We start from the raw sequence: 26,395 nt of genomic DNA on the forward strand, positions 1-26,395 counted from the left end.
TGGATATTGTTAAAGAACTCATACGTTGTGATCCAATAGTTTCACGCCTAGATACATGTTCTAGAGTACTTTTCAAACTTGAATGAGCATACGGATCACCTGGGAATCTTATTAAAATGCAGGTTCTGATTCATTAGGTCTAGTATACAGCCTGAGATTGTTTCGTTTTAACAAGTTTCCAGGTGATGCTACTGCCACTGGTCCACAGATCGTGCTTTGAGAAACAAGGAAGTAAAGACAGGAAAGCTAGGTTTTAGTCCTAGATTTTCCACTGACTTCCTCTGTGGCATGGGTCAAGTTGCCTCCTGTGTGGGAAGGCCTCTTGTGACTCTCAGTCTAACTCGGAAAGGCCATGAATCTCTGTCAGAGAGGACAACAACGTAGAAAGTCTGTATGCACTGAGAGCTTGCTTTCCTGGCTCGTTGAGATGTCACTGCTGCTCTCTACCTCCACAGATCCCCAGTGCTGTCCATGTGAGGTTCAACGACCCTTGACTCAGAGTCACTAGATGCCCCCCTACAACCTGTAACTCCAGATCTCAATGAGTGGACTCAGAGATCCATGTTTTAGCCCTCCCTTGCTCACATGTCAGTTATGTCCACCCTTCATTTGAGTAAAGAAACCTGTGTTATGCATTGTAATATGAAGTGATCGGAGTTGAAAAAGAAAGACCCCTGCATCACACCCTCAGTGAGTTTACAGTCCAAGGCCCCTGCAGTCTGCGGAGTGCCTTTTTGTGCCCTTTTGACAGTATTGTCCTTTTCCTTTCATGTTGTCATTATTTGCATACTTGACTGACAGTAGGGAAAGGACTGCAATTTACGTTAAAGTTCGTGTCTTATCTTTCCATTCTCCACTGTGGTCAGCAAAACACCTTGAACAAATAAGTCTGTGCTGCATTGAAATGATTTCATGAAGACTTTTAATTTCCTTGAGCTTTCTTTCTATCTAAGGATATATTTTATGACTAATTTTAAAATTCCACATTGCTAAAGATAAGTATTTTGTTTTCTTGCCTTGTCAACAATGTTTCAGGAGCTTGCTTGTGTTTGTTCTAAAGAACGCCCTTCATCTGTTGACTGAAGGACATCTTTCCCAGGGCAGTGTCCATGACTTCATTGACAGGAAAGACCACTCCATTTGTGGTTTTATTTGTTAGCTCTAGTTAGCTGAATGAGTTCTTTGTAATGTAGCTAGCGGATATGTGGTAGTATAAAGGGGAAGTTATTGGCTCTTGGGTAGTGCACATTTGTCTGAAAGTTAAAGATTTATTTTCCTGGTTTAAAAAAATTTATATAGACTTTACTGTTACTGTTTAACAGTCGTAAATTGTGTCAAATCATTGTTAAATTGGGCATCTCCTTTATAGTTTTGTTTGTATGTCTATAAGAATCCACGTATATTGTTTCCATTGTTAAAAGGAAGATGAGGTAGTTTAGATAAACGTAACCAAATAATGTTGCTTTTCTGTTTTACTGTCAGTCAGCAGTATCTAATGCCTCTTATTGTTCCTTTGACTGACTGGACAGAATTAGATGAATAGCTCTTCACCTTTTTCCCATCGTATTCTCTTAAAAAAAAACTCATCTAGCTCTATATTTATTATCTAGCAATGAGTAGAAAAATACCGCACTTTGTAAAATATGGAATATTCACTTTATGAAAATAAGTAAAAAGAAATCACAAACACATTGCAAAATACCTTTAACTATCAATAATTTGGACCACTTAATGTAAATCTATCATCTTTATTCCAGAAGCCCATCAGGAAAATGAATAAGAGTCATGCTCTTGTTTTACTGTTTAAAGGTTCTAATTGAATATGGATGTAATTATCGCAAAAAAGATAGAGCCTGCGGTTTAAACGTACTGCAATGACAGGAAATAAGAGTATAAATTGTGTGTATCTTTTTGCCTGAGTTTGAAAATATTTCTTCTAAATCTTCCATGTGATCCATACACTTTTTAAAAATTCATAATTGTCAAAAAAAGTCTAAAACTGAAACACTTAAGCAGTAGCTTTTAAAAAATAAAAATAGCTTTAAAAAAAATAACTGCTGATGATTCTGTTTTAAAACCTTTGCATAAGCTCTGAATTTTTCCTTTATTTCTCTAAATCTGAAGTGGAAGTGACAATCCTTCTGTGAGACTCTTGAGGTGGCCTGTCTCCCAGTCCTCCTGTCTAGCTCTGATGGTACAGGCTCCATGTCCTGAGCAGGCCATTTGAACTCCTCACTGGCTTTACCTTTTTATCTTTCCTGTGCTTACCCTTTACTTTCCAGCAGCAGAAGAGGAGGGAGCTGAAATAACAGAAAGGGTCTGGATGGGTTTGAATCCCAGGTTAGAAATCAGTTACATAGGGTACAGGTTGGAAGACGTTGTTTACTTGATGGCTGTTCATATGATGATTACCCTAGACTTAGAGCTGCAAGCTCTGAGTTAGCTCCACGAGCACAGCTGCTAAGGAAGATGACGCAGCCTGGCTGCACGTGTTAGAGGTCTGGTGAGGCTCCCTTCCCCTTGACTGATGCCTCACAGCATTCCTCAGCACAGGTTTTGGTGGGGTGGAGACGGGTGTATTTGGGGCAGGATAGTTCTTTGCTCAGCAGGGCTGTCACATTACAGAATGGTAGCCCCCTAAGCCCATGCTGTACTAAATGTCAGTGGCACCCCTCCATGTTTGTTTTAATGCAAACCCTTCCACCAGAGATTCCAGAGAGACATTCCCGAGGAGGGCTTCCCTGTCCCAAATGAGACCCACTGTCAAATGCTAAGTCCAAGGAACCTTTACAGGAGGATTGGAAAGGGTCCGTCATTGGTGAGGGGGTGGGAATGGCACTGATGAAGGAAACTGATAGGTTTTCTGTTTACCAGCATTTTAGCATGTCTGGTGTTCTTTATTCCTTTCTGCAGCTCTGGTTCCATCTGGTGTCCTTTCCCTGTCAGCCCAGATAATTTTTGTATCATGTATTACAGTGCAGATCTGCTGGTGATGAATTTTCTCATCATTCATTTGTCTGAAAATATCTGTCTTGCCATCATTTTTCAAGGACATAGATACAGAATTCTGGTTTGACAGAACACTTTAGAAGTGTTTCTTTGTTTTCTAGCCTCCATTTTTTCTGATGAGAAGTTGTTCCCTTTTATGTAATGTCTTTTTTTAAAAACAAACTTTATTTTTTAGAACAGTTTTACATTTACAGAAAAATTGCAAAGATAGTTCAAAACATTCCCATAAACCCTGCACCCCATTTCCCCCGTTATTCACATCTTACATTGGTATAGTGCATTTGTTATAATTGATGAACCAATATTGGTGCATTATTATTAATTACAGTGCATACTTTATTCAGATGACTTGGTTTTTCTCTGCTGTCCTTTTTTGCGCCAGGACCCCACATGACATTGTGTCGTCGCGTCTCCTTAGGCTCCTCTTGTCTGTGGCAGTTTCTCACACTTTCCTTGTTTTTGATGACCTTGAAAGTTTTTAGGACTACTCTTCAGGTATTTTGCAGAATATCCTTCAGTTGGGACTTGTTTGATGTTTTTCTCATGATTAGACTGAGAATATGGGTTTTTAGGAGAAAGACTACAGATGTGAAGTGCCAGTCTCATCACATCATATCAACATACCTATGACCCACGTGGAGTGATCAGTCTTGGTGTTGACTTTGACCACCAGGCTGAGAGAGTGTTGGTCAGACTTCTCCACCATCAAGTTCCTTTTTGTCTCTCCATACAATACTCTTTGGAAGGAGGTCACTATGCATAGCCCTCAGTTAAGGGGTCGGGGGTTAGGCTCCCCCTCCTTAGGGCAGAGTATTATATACTTACTTGGAATTATTCCACATAGATGATTTGTCTCTTCTCCATTTATTTATTCAGTCATTTATTTATATCAGAATGGACTCATGGATATCTATTTTATACCTTGTATTATAATACAGTACTACTTTGTTTATGTACTGTTTTATCCTCAGATTATTCTAGCTTTGGCCATTGCGAGCTCTTTCACTTGGCTCTTGGGTCCTTTGACATGCTCCCATTAGCATGTGTGTCTTGTTTCTTTTGTTTGTTTTGCTTTTTGATTACTTTCTTGCTTTCTAGTACTGTAAGATATTTCAAGCTCCTCTTGTTTATATTCCCTCTCCCAGTCCTAGAATCAGCCATTTCTGCAGGGAACCCTGGTTTCCCTTTGTTGGAGATGGTATTAGAAACCCAGATCTGGGCAGTAGGTGTGCTTGTTAGTATTGAGGTTGTGTTGCTTATGGGCCTTCTTAACTGACAGAGCAGAGCAATACGTGTGTGTACTAATGCCTGTATATACACATATCTATAAATATTTCTATATATAACCATATGTAGCTATATTAAGCTAGGAATGAGTTCCTACTCAGGTCTCCAAGTCTCCTCCATGACCACATGGATCCTTCTAGCTTTCTCCCCTTGCTCCTCTCTAAACTCCCATTCCAAAAGTGAGAAACCTGGCTCCCAGCATCCACCGTCCATTTTCTTAACTCTTCAGCTCGCTGAATTCTCAGACTTTGAGATTTTTAAAGATTAAACAGATTTTTGAAGGCTTTTAGAGTTCTGGTGCTTGGTGCGAAAGCTAACATAGGCTGCTTCCTTCTCGATGGAAATCTTCTCTGGGTAGAATGCCTAACTCTGTACTTAACCTTTCCTTCCCACCCGTTTAGAACTTTTTTCTCAAAAACTTGTAATAAAAGTATCTTAACATAAAAATGACACACAGCTAGGTAAAGCTTGGAACACATAGAACAACAAAAAGCAAATATTCATTAAGTCCATCTGCAGTTGGGTTCAAAAACTAGTAACGAGTGTTTGTGGAGCCTGGCTTAAGTAGCAGCTCAAGTGGAGGCCTCCTGCACTTCAGTCACGGAAGCTCAGTGTACACTAGTGTGTGCGTTGTCTGCTAAAATGTGTTGAAGGCTTGGGCTGTATCCCTGTGGACGTAAAAATACTCAGATGGAGGGAGATTCAGTCTCAGGCTGCTCTTGACGTTGGAAGTATTGTGTTCATTTTAGCATTTTGTTTTAATAAAGACATTGAAAAACTGATGTCCAAAAAAGAACAGGATGAGAAAAGTCTGTAAACAGTGCTTTATCAAGCACAATTTGGAATTTGAGCATCAAAATGAATGATAGTAACTATTTTAGCCCATTCAATAAAATAGACTATGAGTTCATACTGATCTACAAAGTAAGAGTAAATTGAAAGTTTGGTGAGAAATGGAATATTTACCTGGTCTCAAAGTACCTCCCCACAGAATACTTACTAATTACTTACAGAGGGGAAAAAGAGGAACTTCACAGTGGAAATGCCTGGAGGACATCACTTGTACCAGATGATCAAAATGCATGTCATTGGTAATGGGCTATGTCGACACTGCACCCCCTGGTGGTAGACGCTGAGAAGAGCACCGCGTCACTTCTGTGCCGTTGCTGCCGGAGGCGCACGACCTGAGTCCACCCATGAGAAACACCAGATAAGTGCAATGAAAGACATTCTACAGAATAACTGGGCTATAACCTTCAAAAGTGTCAGGATCATGAGCATCGAGGAAAGTCTGAGAGTCTGCTGTAGACTGACAGAGACTGAGACGTGACTGCTAAATGCGACGTGTGGCTCTGATCTGGACTGGTATAAAGGACGTGATTGGAGATTGTGGAAACTTGAACGGACCCTCAGATTAGGCAGTAGTAATGCATCAGTGTTAATTTCCTGATTTTGGTGGTTGTACTCTGTTTATAAATGTTTTTTGTTTATAGGTGAATACACACTAAATGTTTGGTGGTGATGAGGCATCATGCCGGTAACTTACTCTTGAATGGTTTTGGGAAAAAATGTTTTTATACGATACTTAGCATTAGATTCTTTAAAACTATTTTTTTAAATGAATAATTTGGGACTATAGGAATAGTTAGTATGCAGGAAAGACTGAGGTGGAATCCCAGGGAAGATGAAGGACTATTGTGTGGAAGAGGAATTTTCATTGATTCTGGGACGTAAACTTGAAGTTGGAGTGTTTTGTACATTCGATGACGTCTTAAAATTTACTGACAGGATTTTTTTTCTCCGTGATATACACAGTAATGATGCACCTTACAGTTGATGGTATCTTATACCATCAGTAAGTGAGATAGAATTTGTTTGGTGATGCTTCTCCAGAGAAGAGAGCCAAGAGCCGTGAATGGGCATTTAGGAATCAAGATTTTAATTACATATAAGGAAAACCTTTATAACACTTAAAGCTACCTGTGGATAGAGCCAGCTACCTAAAGAGTCAGTAATTCATAGGAGGGCCCTGTATTCTGTTGAAGATGACCCCAAAACTCTTAACTAAGAGATTCTGTGACTGGTGATTTGTCTTCCTCGTTACCAACCCCTACCTCTCTGCCTCTCTACTTGAAGCAAGAAAGTGACTTTCTCTTCCATTGAGGGCTTTCTTCTGACCACCTTTTCTTTTTTATGACGTGGAAAAAACAAAGAGAGATTCCATGATGAGTTCACACGGTCAGGAGATTGTAGAAGAAACTGACGTTTGAGTGCTGGGCACTGAGCCTTCCTTGTGTGAGATTGAAGAACTGCCTGCCTGAGGAGTGAAGGAACAAGGGGTCAGGACACCTTTTTCTTTTTGAGTACAAACTGCAGCCAGGTGTCATCAAGAATTATCAAATCACTGTGGAACCGCTCAGTGGCACACACACTGAGCTCCTGTATGTTGGCCTTGTGGCAGGAGGTTCAGGTTCAAGTTTCAGCACAATTACGAGTTAGCTTTGGGAACCTTGGTTGGTCCCAACTGGATACCATCGTGCTGACACTCTCTTCCTTCAGAGAAGCTGCTTTCAAACTGGTAAAAGCGCCTCTGCACTTGGGGCCTGGTGCCTCAGACAGCTCATACTCCCTCTTCCTGGATTTGCAGTTCTGGGGTTAAAGCCTCTGCCCGGCTGACCAGGCCTTGCCTGAGACTCGTTCCAGGACTCGGTGAAGGGGGACTGTGTGTAGGGGGAGCAGATTTCTGATACTTCCCAACTCCGGCGACTCCCTGAGCTTAAGCACCGACTCTGGGAAGTTGAGCATATTGTTGGTCAGCAGGTGCCTGAGTGCATCCTGAGGTGCTGCAGAGGAATTGAAGAGGGAGTAGGAGTTCCAAAATTCAGTGGGAGGGCTTTGGTTTCCTCCCGAGAGTCATCAAAAACAAGGAAAGTGTGACGTAATTACCTGCAGGTGATCTCATTTTTTGAAGGAAGAAAGTGAAGTTCAGAGAGGTTAATAAGTATCTTGCTACCATTTAAACCTAGACATTCTGACTGCAGAGCCCAAAGGAGGTCAGTTCTGAGATTCCTTTCCTTGGCCCCTGAAAATTGATTTTGTAGTCAGGATTACAGCAGCATTACCATATTTTTCTACTTATCTTTTTTTCCCATTAAAAAATGGAATTTTCTAGGGGGCTATTTTTTACAGAAAAATTGCCCACCCAGCAGTTCTGTTGTTTTAATGAGAAAAAAGATAAGTAGAAAAACATGTTACTGCCTCTGATTACAGAACCGCTTTACAAATGTGGAAGAAATTGTAGCATTAGAAAATCACCATTTTGCAAATGCAGTTGTAGTAACTGTTTTCAAGTGAGCATCAGTGGTGCTGGATCACTGGGGAACTAGATGTTCTGAAAGCATCACCCCACAGATGGCTTATTAATTGAAAAAAGAAGAGCAGGGGCTGGCCCTGTGGCCGAGTGGTTAAGTTTGCTCGCTCCACTGCAGGCGGCCCAGTGCTTCATTGGTTCGAATCCTGGGCGCAGACATGGCACTGCTCATCACACCACGCTGAAGCAGCGTCCCACATGCTACAACTAGAAGGACCCACAACAAAGAATATGCAGCTATGCACCGGGGGGGTTTGGGGAGAAAAAGGAAAAAAAAAAAAAGAAAAAAGAAGCGCATTCGTTTACAGTGGAGGAATCTGGCAGATACCAGATTAGCCAAGTGATAAAATTCGCCATCACCAGTAAAGGTAAAACTTGCATGTGCTTCCTGCTGTGGCGCACTGAAAGGACGCAGCATCACCTGTGTAGCGTTCCTACAGACATGTTGACCTTGGACATCTGGTCATGAGGAAATGGGCAAATCCAGATCGAGGAACATTTTCAAAAGATATGGCCTGGACTCACCAAAAAGGTCAATGTTGTGAACGACCAGAAGTGGCTGAGGACCTGAATTAGATCAGAGGAGACTAATGAGATGAGACAACCAAACACCATGCGTCAGGGCCTGATTGGGTCCTGGGTACTACACCAAACAATTCTGAAAGTCACTTTAGAACCAGGCAGAGAGATTTGAACACGGACTGTATATTACAGAACAGCCTTGTATCAGAGTTCAGTTTCTTGAGAGTGATGAACCCATTGTGTCCTTTTTCTTAAGAGATAATGCTGAAGTATTTCAGGAGGAAATGTCATGATGTTTGCACCTTACTCTCAGTTGGTTCATCAAAAATAAATACACATATAATAAATGCATAAAAAAGGTAAAATGTTACCAGTTGACAAATCTAAATAAAAAGTGTGCGAGGGTTCATAGTATTAAAACTGTTCTGTGGGTTTGAAAATTCTCAAAATAAAAGGAGAAAGAATAGAGTTGTTTATTACAGTAGCCAAATTCAGTGAGTTTGATTAACATTAAAGCATTAACATTAGCATTAAAAACCCTGGAGAAAGTTTTCAAGAAAACAGGTGAAAGCAGGTATCACAACCAAGTTTTACTTCATTGCTATGTCTGTCAGGTTAATCCTGGCTGCCAGGCATGGAAATGCACAGGATTCTGAGGCCATGGTCTGGTTTATGAGCGGTGTTTGCCCGGGGTGGAGATGGGAGTGATGGGAGTGGTGGTGGAGGTTCCACTATTTGCCGTCTCTCCTTGAGTGTTTACATCATTACAGTCTAATTAGTCCCTTACTCTTATCAATCACCACTTGGTTTTATCCCAAAGCTTGCATTTTCTCTGACACTAATATTCCCCAGAAGCTGGGCCAAGGTTTCACAGATCTTTAAAAGGCAAGTGTCTGAGGCATCCTTAACTCAGGGTCTTTGAGCCCAGATCAGCTTTAGGGGTGGAAATGAGGGGTGCATGAACCTCTCCTGAAATTAGCAGAATTGTGGAGGAACTTTCCTTCTAGAAGGGGGCCCTATCATCAGATTCTCTAAGGGATGCGTGACCTAAAATGGTTAAGAAACTAGTACCTTTCCTAGTATTCTGATGATCTGCTGTGATGATTCTCCATCCTGCTTGACCAGCAGTGTCTTGGTCTCCTTTCCTGTGACTCTTCCCAGTCTCGCCTCTGATACGAGCTTGATGAGACTACCTGTGTTTGGCTCCTCTCTCTAGTCCCTTTAAGATTCTCCTTTGCCCTTTGAGGGTAGATGCACTTTTCACGTAACCAAGAGCAGGTGTAGTAGAAAAACACTCCTGTGAGTCTTCTTTACTCCGCACACAGCACGCTTCACTCTCACATTCCTGGTCGCCAAATGCATGTGGGGTTTTCCCTGTATCAAGCAGTTCTCAGCAACACCAGCCACGTGTCCTATAATTCAGTTCAGTTCAGACACTATACCTAAAGTTAGCATCTGATTCCATAAGTTAAGGGCTCAGTCCCACGACACTCCCCTCCACCCCCACTTCGGAAGCCGATCTCAAGTCCCAGATGAAGAAAGAGAGAGGGCAAGATGTAGGAAGGGGCCTTCCGGCGCACCACCCTCCCAGCACTTGCATGTGTTCACCAACCTGGAAGCTCTCCGAATCTCATACTTTTGGGATTTTTATGGAGGCTTCGTTGTGTAGGCATGATCAATCATTAATTCAGTCTCCAGTTCCTCTCCCCTCCCCGTAGGATGGGAGAATGAGGCTGAAAGTTCCAAATTTCTCATCATGGCTTGGTCTTTCTGGTGATCAGCCCCCATCCTGAAGCTGTCCAGGAGTTGCCTCGTTAGAACAAAAGACACTCCTGTCGAACACAGGAAATTCCACGGGATTTAGGAGCTGTGTGTCAGGAACCAGCATCAAAGACCAAATATTAGAACGAAAGATGCTCCTAATGCTCTTATCACTTAGAAAAATTGCAAGAGTTTTAGGAGGTTTGTGCCAGGAACCAGGGGCAGAGACCAATATATACATTTTCTATTACTTCAAAGAAGGTAATTTTCCACTCTTTGAAAGGTGAATGTTAGGGAACTTGATCATAGTATGTGCTCAATAAATATTGTTGAATGGATGGTTGAAATAATTAAATGTTTCTTTTCCCAAACAGCTTTCCCATTGAAATTAGGTGGTGCTCATCTAGTGCTCTTTGAATGCGTGAAATTGCATGGATGGTTCCCTGGGCCACCTGTGCAGATCTCCCTGCTCCTCCTTCAGCTTGTGTCTTCAAGGGAGCCTCAGAACTGACTCTAAACTGCTTGTACCTGGTGTGGTTATAAAGCAATGAGACTGATTGTCATGTGTCGCTTGTGGGATCCGTCTCAGTTACTTTATAGCCATACCTGGTATCTTATACCACAGATCATTGCCTGTTGAACAACATGTTGAAAGCACAAACCTATGGTTTCTAAATGGAAATTTAAAATGGCTTAGCATTACTTTATGATTTTCTGTAATTTACTGATCAGAACTCTTACTCAGAAAGATAATTAGATGTTAACTTTGTTGCTTTCTTTACTTTTGTAGTTTTCTTTTTGTTTTTGGGTTTTTAGTCGGTATTCTGATAAACTGATGTTCTGATAAAGTGGCTGGCACAATTTTGAATAAGTAGTACAAAGCTGTGTGTTCCATTGGGTTAAGCTTTTCATAAAACTCCTTTTAGTTACTGAATTTCTTTTCAGTTGCATGTGGTCCTTTGACTGCACATGATACTAGCATAGTCCTTTTAGTTAAATATGATAAACGAAACGTAGAAGCCAAATATTCAGTATTATTCCTTGAAGAAGCCTTTGAAAGGGCATGTTTGGGGAGTTTTATTTTGTTTTGGTGATTTATATTTATATGCACAAACCTCTTTAAAATTTGAGTTAATGGTTATAATTTTCTCTTTCCCAAAATAAAGTGTGTGTTCTCCTTCCTCTGACCCCCAGAGTCCTAGGGGCTCTCTGAAGAAGGCAGGTGCGAGCAGTTGCACGTTACCACAGGCAACTTCACTTATGAAAGGACGATCGCTGACAGCTAGATTGGTGGTAGACAGACTTCTCTTTTTCCTTAAAAGAAAGTAGGGAATTATTCCCTTTGTGGAGGAGGAAAGGGAGAGCAGTTTCATGCTGTGCATAGGAGAGAGAGAGTCACATGCCCTTATTGTATTACTGCTTCTGGAAATTACGTAAGCTAAAGAACTAGATGACTAGAAGAGCGACTTAAGAACATCCTTACAATTAACTTAAATAGTTTGTGGCTGTGACTGAACTTCTGGACAGCTGTTAGAAGTTGGAAGTACTGTGATGCCAAACTAGTCCAGAATGTTGAAGCCTATACTTGTCTCAGGAAGGGTTTGATTTCCAAGGGCTCTGGGGTGAACTAGGAAGGAACCTTCCTCCAGTCAGGTCTAGACATAGGACCAAAGTTGGTTTCAACTGTTATTAATAAAAGATGCCACCATTGGCATTTTGCTGTTGCAACTCTGTTATCAGATCGATGTCCTAAGTCTCAGTGATATTATGAAACCGCATACCCTGTACTTCTTCCTGTTTCTTGTACTAGTTCTACCCGCTGTAGATGCTTTGTAAATGTTTCTGAGAATGTTTAGTGCAAAAAGTAACCAGTTTGAAATAAGAGTGTTCTTTTCTTAAGGAGTTGGGACTTTCTAAAGTGCATTTTAAGATGGAAAACGTTTTACAATGAAAACCTGCTGTGATTTTATTACGTTTCTGTTGGCTGTATAATATAATGTTTTGTACTGTCTGTTGTCACATTTGGCTGATTTAGTAATCTGTTTTTTAAATATAGTTGTAAGACAAGTTAATATGGCTGTTAACACTGCCATCATGTTATGCCTAAAGTGTGTTTAAATCTTAAGTGCTACACAACAAACTCCTGTTGCCACTGGTGCCTGCATACCACACTGCAGCTTCACTTCATTTGAAAAGTTGAAGCTGCAGACTTGTGCCATCAGCAGAAATCACAGTGGTTGTTCTAAGTAGAATTTTTGTATAGTTGACGTTTCTACAAATTTTAAATGTCACTTGAGTATATTTATTTATTTTACATTACAGGCACTGGAGATATTATTGCTGTCATGATTACAGAGTTGAGGGGTAAGGATATTTTGAGTTATCTGGAGAAAAACATCTCTGTACAAATGACAATAGCTGTTGGAACGCGAATGCCACCTAAGAACTTCAGCCGAGGCTCTCTAGTCTTCGTGTCAATATCCTTTATTGTTTTGATGATTATTTCTTCAGCATGGCTGATATTCTACTTCATCCAGAAGATCAGGTACACAAACGCACGCGACAGAAACCAGGTGAGCTACAGTACCCTATAGTGATTGATGCCTACCGGCCGTAATTCATAGACTTCTATTGTGATCGTACATAATACAAATATTTTTTCATTTGAAAAAAAAGTTGTAACCCTTACCCATTTTAGTATGTTGAAAATATATCTGCACAAATATTTAAGGGTATTTTAAATGCCTAAATGGGGAAATTATTAAATTTATAGTGACCACTTGGAATATTCTAGGTAGATGGTTAGCTTACTATAGTATGATCTAACTAATTCTAGTGATTTGAAGAAGTATCCCACGATTGCATTTTGAACCTGGCAGATTGGTTGTCAGTGGTGAGGGGAGCTGGGAGGATGGGAGAGGGAGACTTCACTGTACACCCTTTGGTTCCCTGTGACTTTTTTTCCCATGTGAATTTTGAACTATGTATTATCTATTCAGAAAAAAGAAATCGATTAAAAATAAATTATCTGTCCTATCTAAGCTTATCCGTGAATGGTGAGGTAGGGAAGGACCAGTAGAAAAGATACTTAGTAGAAGATGCTTAGAAGAGATACCAGTAGGAGAGATATTTCTTCATCTGAAAATAAGTATAAAATTTGTTGAACATTTATGTGCCAGGCTCTGTGCAGTATCCTAGACACCTTTAAAATTTTTTATTATGATAGTTTTTGTTATTTATCATTTTAGACTTACAGAAAAGTTGGAAGAATAGTATAAAGTATTCCCTTACCCAGATTCTCCAACTGTTAACATTTTGCTATATTTCCTCTTGTGTTGTGTATAAACTTTTTTTAACCATTTGAGAGGAAGTGTGAGATATGATGCCCCTTTACCCTTAAATACTTCATGATGTATTTTCTAAAAGCGAGAACATTGTCTTACGTAACCTCAGTATGATTGTCAAAATCAGGAAGATAATAATGATACAATACCATTATCTGATCTGTAGACCTTTTCTAAGTTTTGTAAGATTATCTTGTTCGTGTCCTTTATAGCAAAAAAAACCCTGAATTGATCTGATCAGATGGTATGTTGCATTCATTTGTCGTGTCTCTGTGAATCTGTTTGATCTGACATTGGCAGTTTTGAAGAGTGTAGGCCGATTGTTTTGCATTTGAGTTTGTCTGATGTCTGATCTTCCTTCATGATAAGATCCAGGTTATATGCATTTTTATCAGGAATACCAGTCCTTTACGTTTGTTAAACTTCTGGTTTTGAGATAATTGTAGATGCACATGCATTTGTAAGAAATAATACAGAGAGATCCCATATACCCTTCACCCATTTCCCTCCAATGGTAAAATCTTGCATAACTATAGTAAATATTACAACCAGAGTATTGGCTTGGACGCAGTCCACTGATCGTACTCAAATTTCTCCAGTTTAACTTGTACTTAACCAAACTGTTGCCAGTTTTGGGCTGTTATAAATAAATTGGCTGTGAATATTTATGTACAGGTTTTTTTGTGAACATGCCTTTTCATTTGCCTGGAATAAATGTTCAGGGGTGCGATTTCTGAATGTTTTGGTAAGCACATATTTAATTTTGTAAGAACCTGCCATAGTCTTTCCCAAGCTGTGTTATTTTACATCCCCGCTAGAAACATATCCTGGATCCAGTTCCTTTGCATTCTGGACAGCATTTGGACATTGTCCCTATTTTTTATTTTAGCAAATATGATAGGTGTATAGTAACATCTCTTTTTGTGGTTTTACTCTGCATTTCTTTAATGGCTACTGATGTTGAACGTCTTTTCATGTGTTTGTTTGCCATTTGTATATCCTCTTCAGTGAAATGTCTGTTCATGTCTTTTGCCCATTGTCTACCTGGCTTATTTGTTTTTTGCTGTTGAGTGTTGAGAGTTCTTTTTTATACATTCTAGGTAAAAGTACTTTGTCAAAATTGTGGTTTGCAAAAATTTTCCCCCAGTATGTATCTTGTCTTTTCAACTTCTTTAACAGGGTCTTTTGAAGAACAAAAATTTTAAATTTTGATAAGGTTTAATTTATGAGTTTTTCCTTTTATGAATCTTGCTTTTGTTATCAAATCTAAAAACTCTTTGTCTAGCCGTAGATCCCAAAGATTTTCTATTATTTTTCTAAAAGTTTTATAGTTTTATGTTTTACTTTTAAGTCCATGATCCACTTTGAGTTAATTTTTGGATAAAGAGTGAGGTTTAGGTTGAGGTTCGTTTTTTTTGCTTTTGTATATAGTCCAGTATTTCACCTTGGTCGAAACTCAGTTGGGCATATTTGTATGGGTATGTATCTGGGCTTTCTGTTCAATTCCACTCATCGATGTGTCTTTCCTTCTGTCCATACCACACTGTCTTGATTACTGTAGCTATATATTAGGCCTGAGTATTAGGTAGATTGATTCTTCCCACTTTATTCTTTTTTTTTTTTTTGAGGAAGACTAGCCCTGAGCTAACTAATGGCAAGCCTCCTCTTTTTGCTGAGGAAGACTGGCCCTGAGCTAACATCCATGCCCATCTTCCTCTACTTTATACGTGGGACACCTACCACAGCATGGCTTTTGCCAAGCGGTGCCATGTCCGTACCCGGGATCCGAACCTGTGAACCCCGGTCCGCCAAGAACCAGAACCTGCACACTTAACTACTGCGCCACCAGGCCAGCCCCCCTCCCACTTTATTCTTATTTTTCAAGATTGTTTTATCTATTCTAGGTCCTTGAGCCTTTCTATATAAATTGTCTGTGTATCTACAGAAAAAAAAAAAAACCTTGCTGGGATTTTGATATGACTGCATTAAACCTATAGATCAATTTGAGGAGAATTGATATATTTACTGTGTTGAATCTTCCATTCCATGAACTTTGTATGTTTTTCCATTAATTTAGGTCTTTTAAAATTTCTTGTATCAGCATTTGATAGTTTTCAGCATACAGGCCCTGTTCGTGTCTCATGGCATTGTTCATGGCATTCGCTTGTTCTCCTTTTAATAGCTGCAGCGTCTGTAGTGTCAGCTTTAAATAAAATAGCCAGTTATCTTGCCAAGAAAATGAATTTATTCAGGAATAGCCAGAGGAATTGGAGTTTCGGAAATGCAAGCTATAGTGGACCATAGGCAAATCCAAGAACAGAGGAGGAGAGCTTGCTTTTAAAGAAGAATGGGGGGAAGTTGGGAAGGGCTGTTCTAAATGAAAATTCGTTGGAAGAAAGTAAGAGTTCAGGGTGGCGACGGCTCCTGCTTGGCTGGGCTGTTGCTGGGGAAGGAGAGTATCTTCCTTGCCGCTGGAGCAGTAAGCAGTTGCCCTTCCTGCTGAGATGTCAAGCAACCCATGGCCTGTGTGGGGGACCGCCCCTACAGGACTTCCCAACTCCATTTTAAGTGAGGTTCCCCTGTATTAATTTAATTTTGCAGTGGTGATATTCCCTGTTCATTCTTGATTTTAGTGATTTGTATCTTCTCTCTTTATCTTTGTCAGTCTTGCTAGAAATTTGTTGATTTTATTGATTTTTTCCAAAGAACCAGCTTTTTTCCCATTTCTTTTTTAAAGAACGGACTTAATTTGTTTGAAACCTTTCCTCTTTCTAATGTAAGCATTTAGTGCTGTAGGTGTCTCTCTCAGCATTAGTTTAGCTGTGTGTGTCTCACTTTGATATCCTGTATTTTCATTTTCCTTCAATTTTATGTGACTTTTTCTTTTGAGACTTCCTATTTGACCCGTGGATTTAGACGTGTGTTGTTTAATTTCCAGTTGTTTGGAGATTTTGCTGTTATCTTAGTGTTAACGATTTTTAGTTTGATTCCATTATGATCAGAGAAATACTCTGTATGATTTCAATTCTTTTAGATTTGTTGAGGTTTGTTTTATGAGCTAGGATATGGTTGTCTTGGTAAATGTTCCATGGATGCTTGAAAAAAATGTGTATTCTACTGTTGGGTGGAGTGTTGTGTAGATGTCACTTAGATCAGTGCACTCACTTGTTTCTGAGAGCAGGTGGGGTGGAAAGATCGCCTTCCCGCTGGGCCCTGCTGAAACTGTGGTGGGAAGCAGGGTGAGGTTTTCCATTGGTGCTTGTTAGAGAGTAGACAGGTTAATGGGCCACTCTTCCTGGTACTTTGGCGAGGGGCAGCAGGCTTTTTTTTGGTCTCTTCCTGTTGACAGTTCCAGTTTGCAGGCTTCTGTAGCACATTGTCTCAGATATATGAGAGGCATAATGAAGCCCAGGAAATTCACCACTCTGCATTCTTCAAGTCTCAAAGTCCTAGGCAGCCAACCTCTTCTTTCTACCTCTCAGAGACTCCTTGTACTTGTTTGTTTTTTAGGTGTAAGGGGGAGGACCTGAGAGGAGTGGGACTATTCCATCATGGCAGGACAGAAAGTCCCCATAGCATCTCACATGCATTTTGACTCGGACACGGGTGATTGATATGATAAAGGAATACGAAATGAGAGTGTTAACTGATCTAAAAACATGCCACTTTCATAGAAAAGATTATTGGATATACGTGTATGAAATCAAATGTACAGCCTTCACATAGAATGCACCAATTTTACAAGACTTTTAACAAAATAAATAGTTGTGAAATCAAGTTCTGATGAAATGGAGGAATGCAGAGTCAGATCAACACTAACAAAATGACATCATTTGTATATTTATCATCAAAGCATCTGGCAAGAAATTCTGTCTAAAGATGTTTGAAGAAAATAGATGTCAGCTGAAGTTCTTCAGCTTCTTGAAGGACGGTACAACATTTAAGTGTTTCTTTAATAAGCTTCTTTATTCAGTGATGTTGCTTTCATTTTTTAATTAAAAATTTTAACCAATATAATACATGAACATTATTTTAAAAAATAAACAGTACCACCAGGCTTGGTTCCCTGCCCAGTCCTTCCCTCCTCTAATTCTTGTTTCTTAGAGGCAGCTCACCTCTTTCAACTCTTTTGTCTGTTCCTTCTCTTATTAGCTTCATATGTCGCACGCTATACTCCTTTTTTTAAATTAAAGATTTGGTTTTTTGATATGTTGCCATTATGAAACACTAAAAGTATAATGATCAAGAGTTGCTCTGAAATGATATTCTTGAAGAAAACCCTGTAATAGTGGGTTGGATATAGCCATCCCAGGGCCTTTTGAAAAAAGCAAATGGTTTGTCCCTAGAGCCTGCTGTTTGACGGTAGTGCTTTAATTAGCACGCGGCGTGGGGCCCGTGTGTGATGGAGGAGTCAGCACAGTCACCATCTGGCACAGGCCACAAACAGAACTTGTTTCCTAGCGTTTAGTTTGCAGGCGGCTATGCTCAGGCTTCCAAAGTGTTCTCCAGACGCCACTGTAGTGGACGGTGATGTTCTGACCTTTTTTCCTCCTTCCGTTTTTCCTCAGATTGAGAAACACTTGATGAAATTTTTATGTCACTTAAAAAGCTTAGCTTATTAAAGTTTAATAAGGAGGTGGCAGCAACTCAACTAGTTGAAACCTTTGGCTATTTTAAAAGAGACGCCAGAACTATTAGCAAAGGAAACGCAGTGAGTGTCAGGAGAAGCTCATTTTCTCCCACAAACTGTCATCATGAAGCAGTCCTTTCTATGGAATATGCTCCCAAAGAGAGCCATTTATTGTGACTAACTTTCTGAGCACAGTGTAAAGCACACGATTGCCACCATTTTATATATGAAAGAATCTCCTGCTTTGGTGTTTTAGTTTACGGCTAAGTATGTGTGGTTTGCTCTCCCTGAAGAACTGTTAGGATGCATCCAAATGCGTTCTGACCCAGGCACAGATAGCGCAGATGACGGCTGATGGTAAACTTCAGTGTCACCTTCTAATAAGTCAGTGATAGTTATTTCACACAGCAGGATAGATGCTTGGTGTCTTACATTGAAAGGGTACCTAAGGTTTTTCTGAAAAATATAAACTTTTTCACAATTACATGGTTAATATTGCACCTTTAATCACAAAGTAGTCAAGTTTGATTCCCAAAACAGAAGAACAGAATTTCTATTTTACTGTTGAGGAATAGGGCAGATAGAAACAATTCCACAACCTGATGGACTCCTGAGCTTAGGGTGTCTTCTTATGAATATTCCCTGTGAAAACACAGTTTTTAAGGCATTTAAAATTTGTTAAAACTCCTTGCCAAAATGTATATACAGTGTTCTTAGACTTCATAAATATCTCAAGGTTACTGAAACAAAATATGCTTTTGTTGCCCATTTTTATCTTGGAACGTAGCTAAATGGAGAATGCACTTGCCTTTTGAGAGTATGCAAGAATACTGAATGTTCTTCAGAGGAAGGCTAACACATTGCATATATACAGTTAATCTTTGAAAAATGTTGGGTTAAAAAGTTTTTTCCTTCCAGATTGGGTGGGAGGATGGGGGGTTTTGTGCATACTGTCAAGATTTCTCCCCTAGGAAAAGATTTTGTAGTCAAAAGAGACAGACTTCTTTTGTCATTGTTGGATGGTAGATTGAATTTTGTTTATTATGTTTATTAGGGATTAACAATTCCAGAAGCCCTAGAAAAGGAAAATAGATGTTTGAACTGAGAATATGTTATTTTACCACACTTTTTATCACATGCCAGGACCTGGCATGTCACACTGACTCAGTAAAAGTTTAAACGAATTAAAGAACGAGCTTCCATTCTGCTGGGAAGGTGGGCAGGCACAATCAGAATACCGTGTGGGATAGGGGCTGTTCTTCGGGACAGAGTGTTATTACTCTAGGCGAGTCAGGCCACTTCGCAGAGGAGGTAGTGACATTTGAGCTGAATTTTAAAGAATGAATAAGCCTTCAGCAGACAGAGACTGGCAGGAAAGTCAGGCAAGGGGGTCATTTTCCACAAAGCCGTGGAGAGATGAAAGGAGAGAGAGGAGAGCTAAATGGCATCAGGAATAGTGGGGAGGAGACCTGAGACTGTGAACGGATTCTGGATGAGTACATTGACACTAGAAGATGAAGGGCTTGAATCTCGTGCTGAAGAGTGTAGGCTTTACTCTCTGAGCAGTACAGATTCATCAAAGGTTTTAGCAGTGGAGTGATGGAAGGTTTTTTCTGATGGGAGAGGCTTAGGGGAAAGGTGCTCTTAAAAAGGGAAATATCAAAGAGCAAAGGAAAACAATATTAGTAAAGCGTGAGTCTGTACAGAGCTGGGGGATGGACTAGGGGCACAGGCAGATGGTTACCTTGGAAAAGCATTGCGCGTACTTATTTTGAGACAAAAAGGAAAAGAAGGGGTAGTGATGAGACAGTGAATGAAAAAGAGTGCAGACTACAGACTATTTTCACTCAGGGAGAAGTTTTATTCACAGCACCTGGATCTCACTGATGTTTAAAAGAAGACCCTACTCCTGATACAGACTTAATTCTGTGTCTGAGGGAGAGTTCTGGTGACTGAAAAGAGAAACCTGACATGAGTTTCACTGAAGTGACTTGTCTTCAGTACACTGTGAAACATCTAGCTTTGAGGAAATTATCCCTGTTAGGTTAAGCAGTATGAGTTGTTTCAAATTGTTTTCTACCAATTTAAAACTTTTGGACACTCTGCATCCAGTATAGAATAGTGTTCACATTGGTATCAGATAATCTGGCCCCTGAACACCAGTATCTCTTCTTATTTTATAATATGGCAAGTCTTTTGAGCATTTATAATGGGAAAACAGCTGGACTAGAAAGGCAAGGGACCTACGGTTCTAGTCTCAGCACTTTTACTAACTTTAGATAGATCACCCCCGCTTTCTCTGGCTTTGGGTTTTCTCCTTGTAAAATGATGCATCCCTGTGGTTTTGTCCCATTCTGACATTCTTTGTGTGGCGAGTTGGAAACTTGAATAGTTTTATTACCTAAACAATAGGGCACAGTCAGAAGTGCAGAGAATATGAGAGAGTGGGTGGAGCGTTACAGGAAGTGCTTTGGAAACTGGGGTTGGTAGTTTATACTTAGTTTAGTGAGTCTCAAACTTTAGTGTGTAAAAGAATCATATGGGGACATTTTCTTCTTCTTTTTTTTTTTTTTTTTGGTGGGGAGAACACGTGTGTGTGTGTGAGACAGAGAGGGGAAGATTGTCGCTGAGCTAACATCTGTTGCCGGTCTTCCTCTTTTTGCTTGAGGAGGATTGTCGCTGAGCTAGCATCTGTTGCCAGTCTTGCTCTACTTTGTATGTGGGACACCACCACAGTGTGGCTTGATGAGCAGTGTGTAGGTCCCCGCCGTGGATCTGAACCCGAGAACCCCAGGCCACCAAAACGGAGCGCACAAACTTAACCACTACACCACCAGGCCGGCCCCAGAGAACACTTTTTAAAACTAGAAATTCCTGAGACACTTCCCCCTTCCAGTTATAGTTGGGAAGTCTGGATAGAACTTACCAGTTTTCAGTCTGGGCAAGTTACTTAATCTCTCTGAGCCTTGATCTCCTCTTCCCCAAAATGAGCATAATGTAGTTCCTTTCTCATAAAATGATTGTGAGGGTTACATGGGTCAGTATATGTGGAGGGCTACCTGGCACAGGGTATGTACTGAGTAAATCTTAGTTACTATAAATACCGTCATTAGTTAGTATTATTGTTATTAAGCACCCAGGGTGGCTTTAAAGCATTTGCCTCACGGACCACACCTTGAAAAACAGTGACTTAATGACATGGTGGTCTGGTGGAGGAAAGGGACCATAATAAAAAGTGATCTTCACGACAGAAATTTGTGCTTTGTCTTAGATGTTTCAGAGTCAGCAGGATGCAAATAATATTAAAACTAAGAGGCAAAAAACAGTGGCTTTTAGACAGATTCAAGTAAGAGACAAAAATCATAGCTGAGGTCTACCTGTCACAAAGTGATGAGACTGTTGAGGGAAGGAATTAAAACTCAGGGATGATCTAGAAGGAGGTAGTAACACAGAAGCCAAGTCCCAAGAAAAATACTACAGTGAAGATACTTGACATTAATGTCAAACGCAGAGAAAAGATGTTTTTTACTTTTGCCACAGGAGGTTTTGAAAGTTCAAAAAAGGAGGGGTGATGTGTCCACACATTTGTGGGAGATCTCTAATTAGATGCCCTACATGCATTCATGTCGGCTCCCTGAAGCCTGAACTCCGTCTCCGAGCAGCGCCTCCTCTCCTCTTTCTCATGGTCCCTAATCTGTGTGACGCCACTCCCACACAGCTAGTCACCTAGCTGAAAGCTGGGACAGTGTCTTAACACCTCTCTACTCTCCTGCCCCCATGTCAGTCAGCCAGCCACTAGGTTCTGTCAGTTTTGCCTCTTCAGTCTTCCTTCGCTTTGTCCTGTCCTCTCTATCCTTACTGCCACTTGCCCAATTCAGGCCCTTCTTACCTCTCCGAGTACTAGGCCCTAAGTGATGAGGGAAAGGTCTTCATAGAAGAATTCCAGCTAATGCATAGAATTAGAAAATCACCACTGTGTAACCCGTAATGAAATGATGGATTTAGACAGTGGTCATCAGTGGACGCTAAAATTATTTGAAGGACTGATGGAGCTTTATAATGGATGGATCAAGCTGACAGAACCTGAACCACTGATCCTGCTTGATATCGCTGAAAGTTGGACCATCTAACATTATACCCTCACGATGGGTTATTAGGAAGTACACAGCACAATCTAGGAGGTATTCTTGCCAAAGCAAGGGAACCTGAATCTAACAACCATTTCCTCAGAAATGGGCCAAGGAAAATGACACCAGGAGGAAACAACCAGCTAAATTTAGGATGGGGGACATTCTGTAGGACAAATAACCCAGTTTTGTCTTATAAAAATAGCATTAAAAAAAAAAGTATGGTGGAGACTTCTGCTTTTGGCCAAGATGGAGTAATGGACTTGGTTTACCCTCCTGCCTGAAGCAGTTAAAAAAGAAAAAAAGCAAATATATGAAACAATGTTTTTGAGACACTGAACAACAGGCAACAAAGGCCAATGATCCCTAAGAAATGGGAAACAAAAGAGATCAGCCCTAAGATTATCCAGCTTAATGTTTTGAGAGAGTTTCCAGGCACTTAATAACAAAGGTTCAAACTAATGCGAAATGAAAACTGATAGAACTGCAGTGAGAAATGGAGAAACCTGCAGTTAGAGTCAGATTTCAGTACCCTTCTCTCAGTAGTTGAAAGAATAAGTAGACAGAAAATCAATGAGCATGTAAAAGATTTGAACGACATAGTCAATTAACTTCATCTGATTGACGTTCATAAAGCACTACAACAAAAGCAGAATACCATTCTTGTAAAGTGTACTCTGAGCCATAAAACAAGTCTCAATAAGTTTAAAAGGATTCAAGTCATAAAAAAATATATTCTCTGATCACTTGGAATTAAATTAGAAATCAATAACTGGAAAATCTCTGGAAAACTCTCACATATTAAGAAACTAACCTCTAAATAACCCAAGGGATAAAGTCAAAAGGGAAATTAGAAAGTCATTTGAACTAGTGAAGGTGAAAACACAATATATCAAAATGTTGAAGATGCCACTAAAGCAGTGCCTGTATGAAAAAAGATGAAAAGTCTGAAATTAACACTCTCAGCTTACACCCTGAGAAACTGGGGAAAGAAGAGCAAATTAAACCCAAAGTAAGCGGAAGAAAGGAAACAATAAAGATCAGAGCAGCAGTCGGTGAACAAAATCAATGACTTCAGGATCTGGTTCTTAGAGAAGATCAATAAAATTGATAAGCCTCTGGCCAAGGTCATCAGGAGAAAAAGAGAGCAGGCACAAATTAGCAATATCAAAAATGAGAGAGATGACATCACCTCAGATTATAAGGATAATAGGGGAATATTGTGAACAACTCTATGCTAATAAATTTGACAACTTCAGTGAAATGGACAAATTCTATGAAAGGCTAAAGACCAGAGCTCAGTCAAGATGAATAGATAAGTTAAATAGCCCTATATCTATCAAGGAAATTGCCTTTGTAGTTTAAAATCTTCCAAAAAAAGAAAGCTCTAGGCAGATGGTTTCTGGTGAATTCTACCAAACATTTAAGGAAGAAATAATAGCAATTCTACACAAACTATGGAAAATTGGAATGGCAGGAATACCTAACGTTTCATTCTATAAAGCCAGCATCATCTTGATACCAAAACTAGTCAAAAACATTACAAAACAGAAAACTGAAGACCAGAATCCTTCTTGAACCTAGATGCAAAAATTCTAAACAAAATTTTAGCAAATCATATCCAACAATATGTAAAACGGTTAATTCATCATGACCAGGTGGTGCTGTAAAAAGGTTAATTCATCATGACCAGGTGGTGTTTATCCTAGGAATGCGAGGCTGATTTAACATTAAAAATCTAATCACTGTAATTTACCATATTATCAGACAAAAAGGAAACCCATACGATCTCAATACATGCGGAAAAAACATTTGCCAAAATCTAACATCTGTTCTTGATTTTAAAACTTTAGCAAACTAGGAATAAAAGGCAACTTTCTTAAACTGATGAGAGGCGTCTATGAAAACCTGACAGCTACCATTATACCCATATTAGAAATGAAGAAGTAAAAACCATCTTCATTCATAGATGACTATGTAGAAAATTTGATGGAGTCTATAAGCAAGCTGCTAGAACTAACAAATGAGTTTAGCAACATTGGGAGATATAAGATCAATCTACAAAAATCAATTTTATTTCTATACAAGCAATGAATGAGAATTGAATTTTTTTAAAAAAATACCGTTTTCATTAGCATCAAACAGGAAATAGCATAAACAGGAAATTATTAGAAATAGATTTGATAAAAGATGTGCAAGAACCTGTACAGTGAAATTCACATAAAATTTTGCTGCGAGAAGTTAAACAAGAACTAAATAGATGGAGGATACAGCGTTCAAGGGAAGACTCAATATTGTTAAGATGTCACTTCTCCCCAAATTGTTTTACACATTCGGTGCAATCCCAACGTAGATCTCAGATGGCTTTTTAAGTGGAAGTTAGCAAGCTGAACCTGAGATTCTTAGGGGAATGCAGAGGATCAAGAACAACTGAAAGGATGTTGGAAAAGAAGGAAAAAGTTGGAAGATTAACACTGCCTGATTTCAAGTTTGTTAAAAAGCTACAGAAATCATGACTGATACTTGCTTAATGGTAGACAGATATATGGTATAAAATAGTGTTCAGACTTAGATCCACACATTTATGGGCATCTGATTTTTGCCAAATGTGCAAAGGCAATTCAGTGGAGAAAGGACAGCCTTTTCAACAAATGGTGCTGAGACAATTGTATATCATGGGCGAAAAAAAGAACTTTAAACAATATCTCATACCATGCCAAATTAATTCAAAATAGATCAGAGAACTGCATGTAAAGCCTACAACGATAAAACTTCTAGAAAAGAAAATAGGGGAAAATCTTGTAACCTTGCGATAGGCAAAAATTACTTAGATATGACACCAGAGTACAATCCACAAATGAAAAATTGATAATTCATCAAAATTAAAAACTTCTGCCACAGAGTGAGAGAAAATATATGCAAAAGGAGTTGTATCTAGAATATGTAAAATACTCTCGTCAATAAGAAGACAAAAAACTCGGTAGAAAAATGGGTAAAAAATTTGAACAGACACTTCACCCAAGAAGATATGCAGATGACCAATAAGTGCATGAAAATATACTCAGCATCACTCATAATTAGGGAAATGCAAATTAAAACCACAACGAGATTCCTCTACACACCTATTAAGAGTGGTTACAATCAGATGACGAAGACTGGCCGTATCAAGGGTTGGTGAGGATTGGAGGAACTGGGTTTTCATACACTGCTAGTGGAAATGTAAAATGGTACACTCACTTTGGAAAACATTTTGGCAGTCTCTTAAAAAGTCAAACACGCCTACCATGTTAGCTAGTCTTCCCTACTTCATAGGTATTTACCCTGGAGGAAAAAACATACGTCCTTAACAGGGACTTGTGTAAGTAAAAAATGTTGTTTTCAGCTTTATTCATTGCAGCCAAAAACTGGAAAACAATGCAAATGTCCCATCAACAGGTGAAAAATAAATTTCGGTGTATCTATATAACGGGATACTACATAGCATAAGAAAGAAATGAAATGTTGATACATGGAACCACATGGATTAATTTCAAGATAATTATGCTAAATGAAAGAAACCATACACAAAATAGTTCATACTGTATCATTTCATTTATGTAAAACTCAAAAATACAAACTATAGTAGCAGAAAGTGGGTCATGGGGGATAGGGTGAAAGGGTGATGGGAAGAGGGGATTAGGAAGAGGCACGAGGAAGTTGCCGGGATGATAGATAAGATACACTGTCTTGATCTTAATGATGGTTTCATGGGTCATGTCAAAACATCAGATTATGCACTTTAAATATTTGCAGTTTATTTTAAGTCAACTATATCTCCCTAAGGCAGTTATATATATATATATATGATAGAGGGGATTCTTCCAGGTTAAAAGAGACTTGAGAGGCATAGCAACCAAAGGCTCTGTATCCTTTGTATCCTGATTCAAATAAGCCGTTCTGGAGACAACTAGGGATATTGTAGTATAGTCTGAGTATTTGATATTGTTGATTAATTATTGTTGGTTTTGTTAGATAAGACGGCACCAATCAAAGCCCATACCTATTAGAGAGACGTAATGAAGACTCTATGGGTGAAATAATTCAATGCTTGTGATGTGCTTTGAAATCCTCCAGCACCATAAAAAGGGGTTCCCTCTTACAGATGAAAATATGGGTAAAATATTGACACTTGAAGCTGGATGGTGGATACTTAGAGGTTCATTAAATTATTGTTTTCTTCTGTGTGTTTTTAAATTCCCCTAAAATTTTTATGTTTTTATGATTTTTTTTTTTTTTATCCTGAGGATAGCCCCCACAATTTCCTTCAGCCTCAGCACCTCCTCTGCTCACAGTTCAGGATCTGGTT

The 26,395-nt window shown here is 39.4% G+C and overlaps 1 protein-coding gene across 9 annotated transcripts in view; it reads left to right on the forward strand.

Annotated features, from left to right (window-relative positions):
* The window catches only part of RNF130 (ring finger protein 130), a 106,895-nt gene that overhangs the window by 32,960 nt on the left and 47,540 nt on the right, over window positions 1–26,395 (forward strand). For all 9 annotated transcript variants that reach the window (XM_070570058.1, XM_070570060.1, XM_070570055.1 and 6 more), the window contains exon 3: window positions 12,272–12,522. In XM_070570058.1, coding sequence (XP_070426159.1) covers window positions 12,272–12,522 — 251 coding nt within the window. The remainder of the gene's footprint in view (window positions 1–12,271; window positions 12,523–26,395) is intronic.

Source organism: Equus przewalskii, chromosome 13, assembly GCF_037783145.1.
Source record: "Equus przewalskii isolate Varuska chromosome 13, EquPr2, whole genome shotgun sequence".
NCBI classification, from domain to species: domain Eukaryota; kingdom Metazoa; phylum Chordata; class Mammalia; order Perissodactyla; family Equidae; genus Equus; species Equus przewalskii.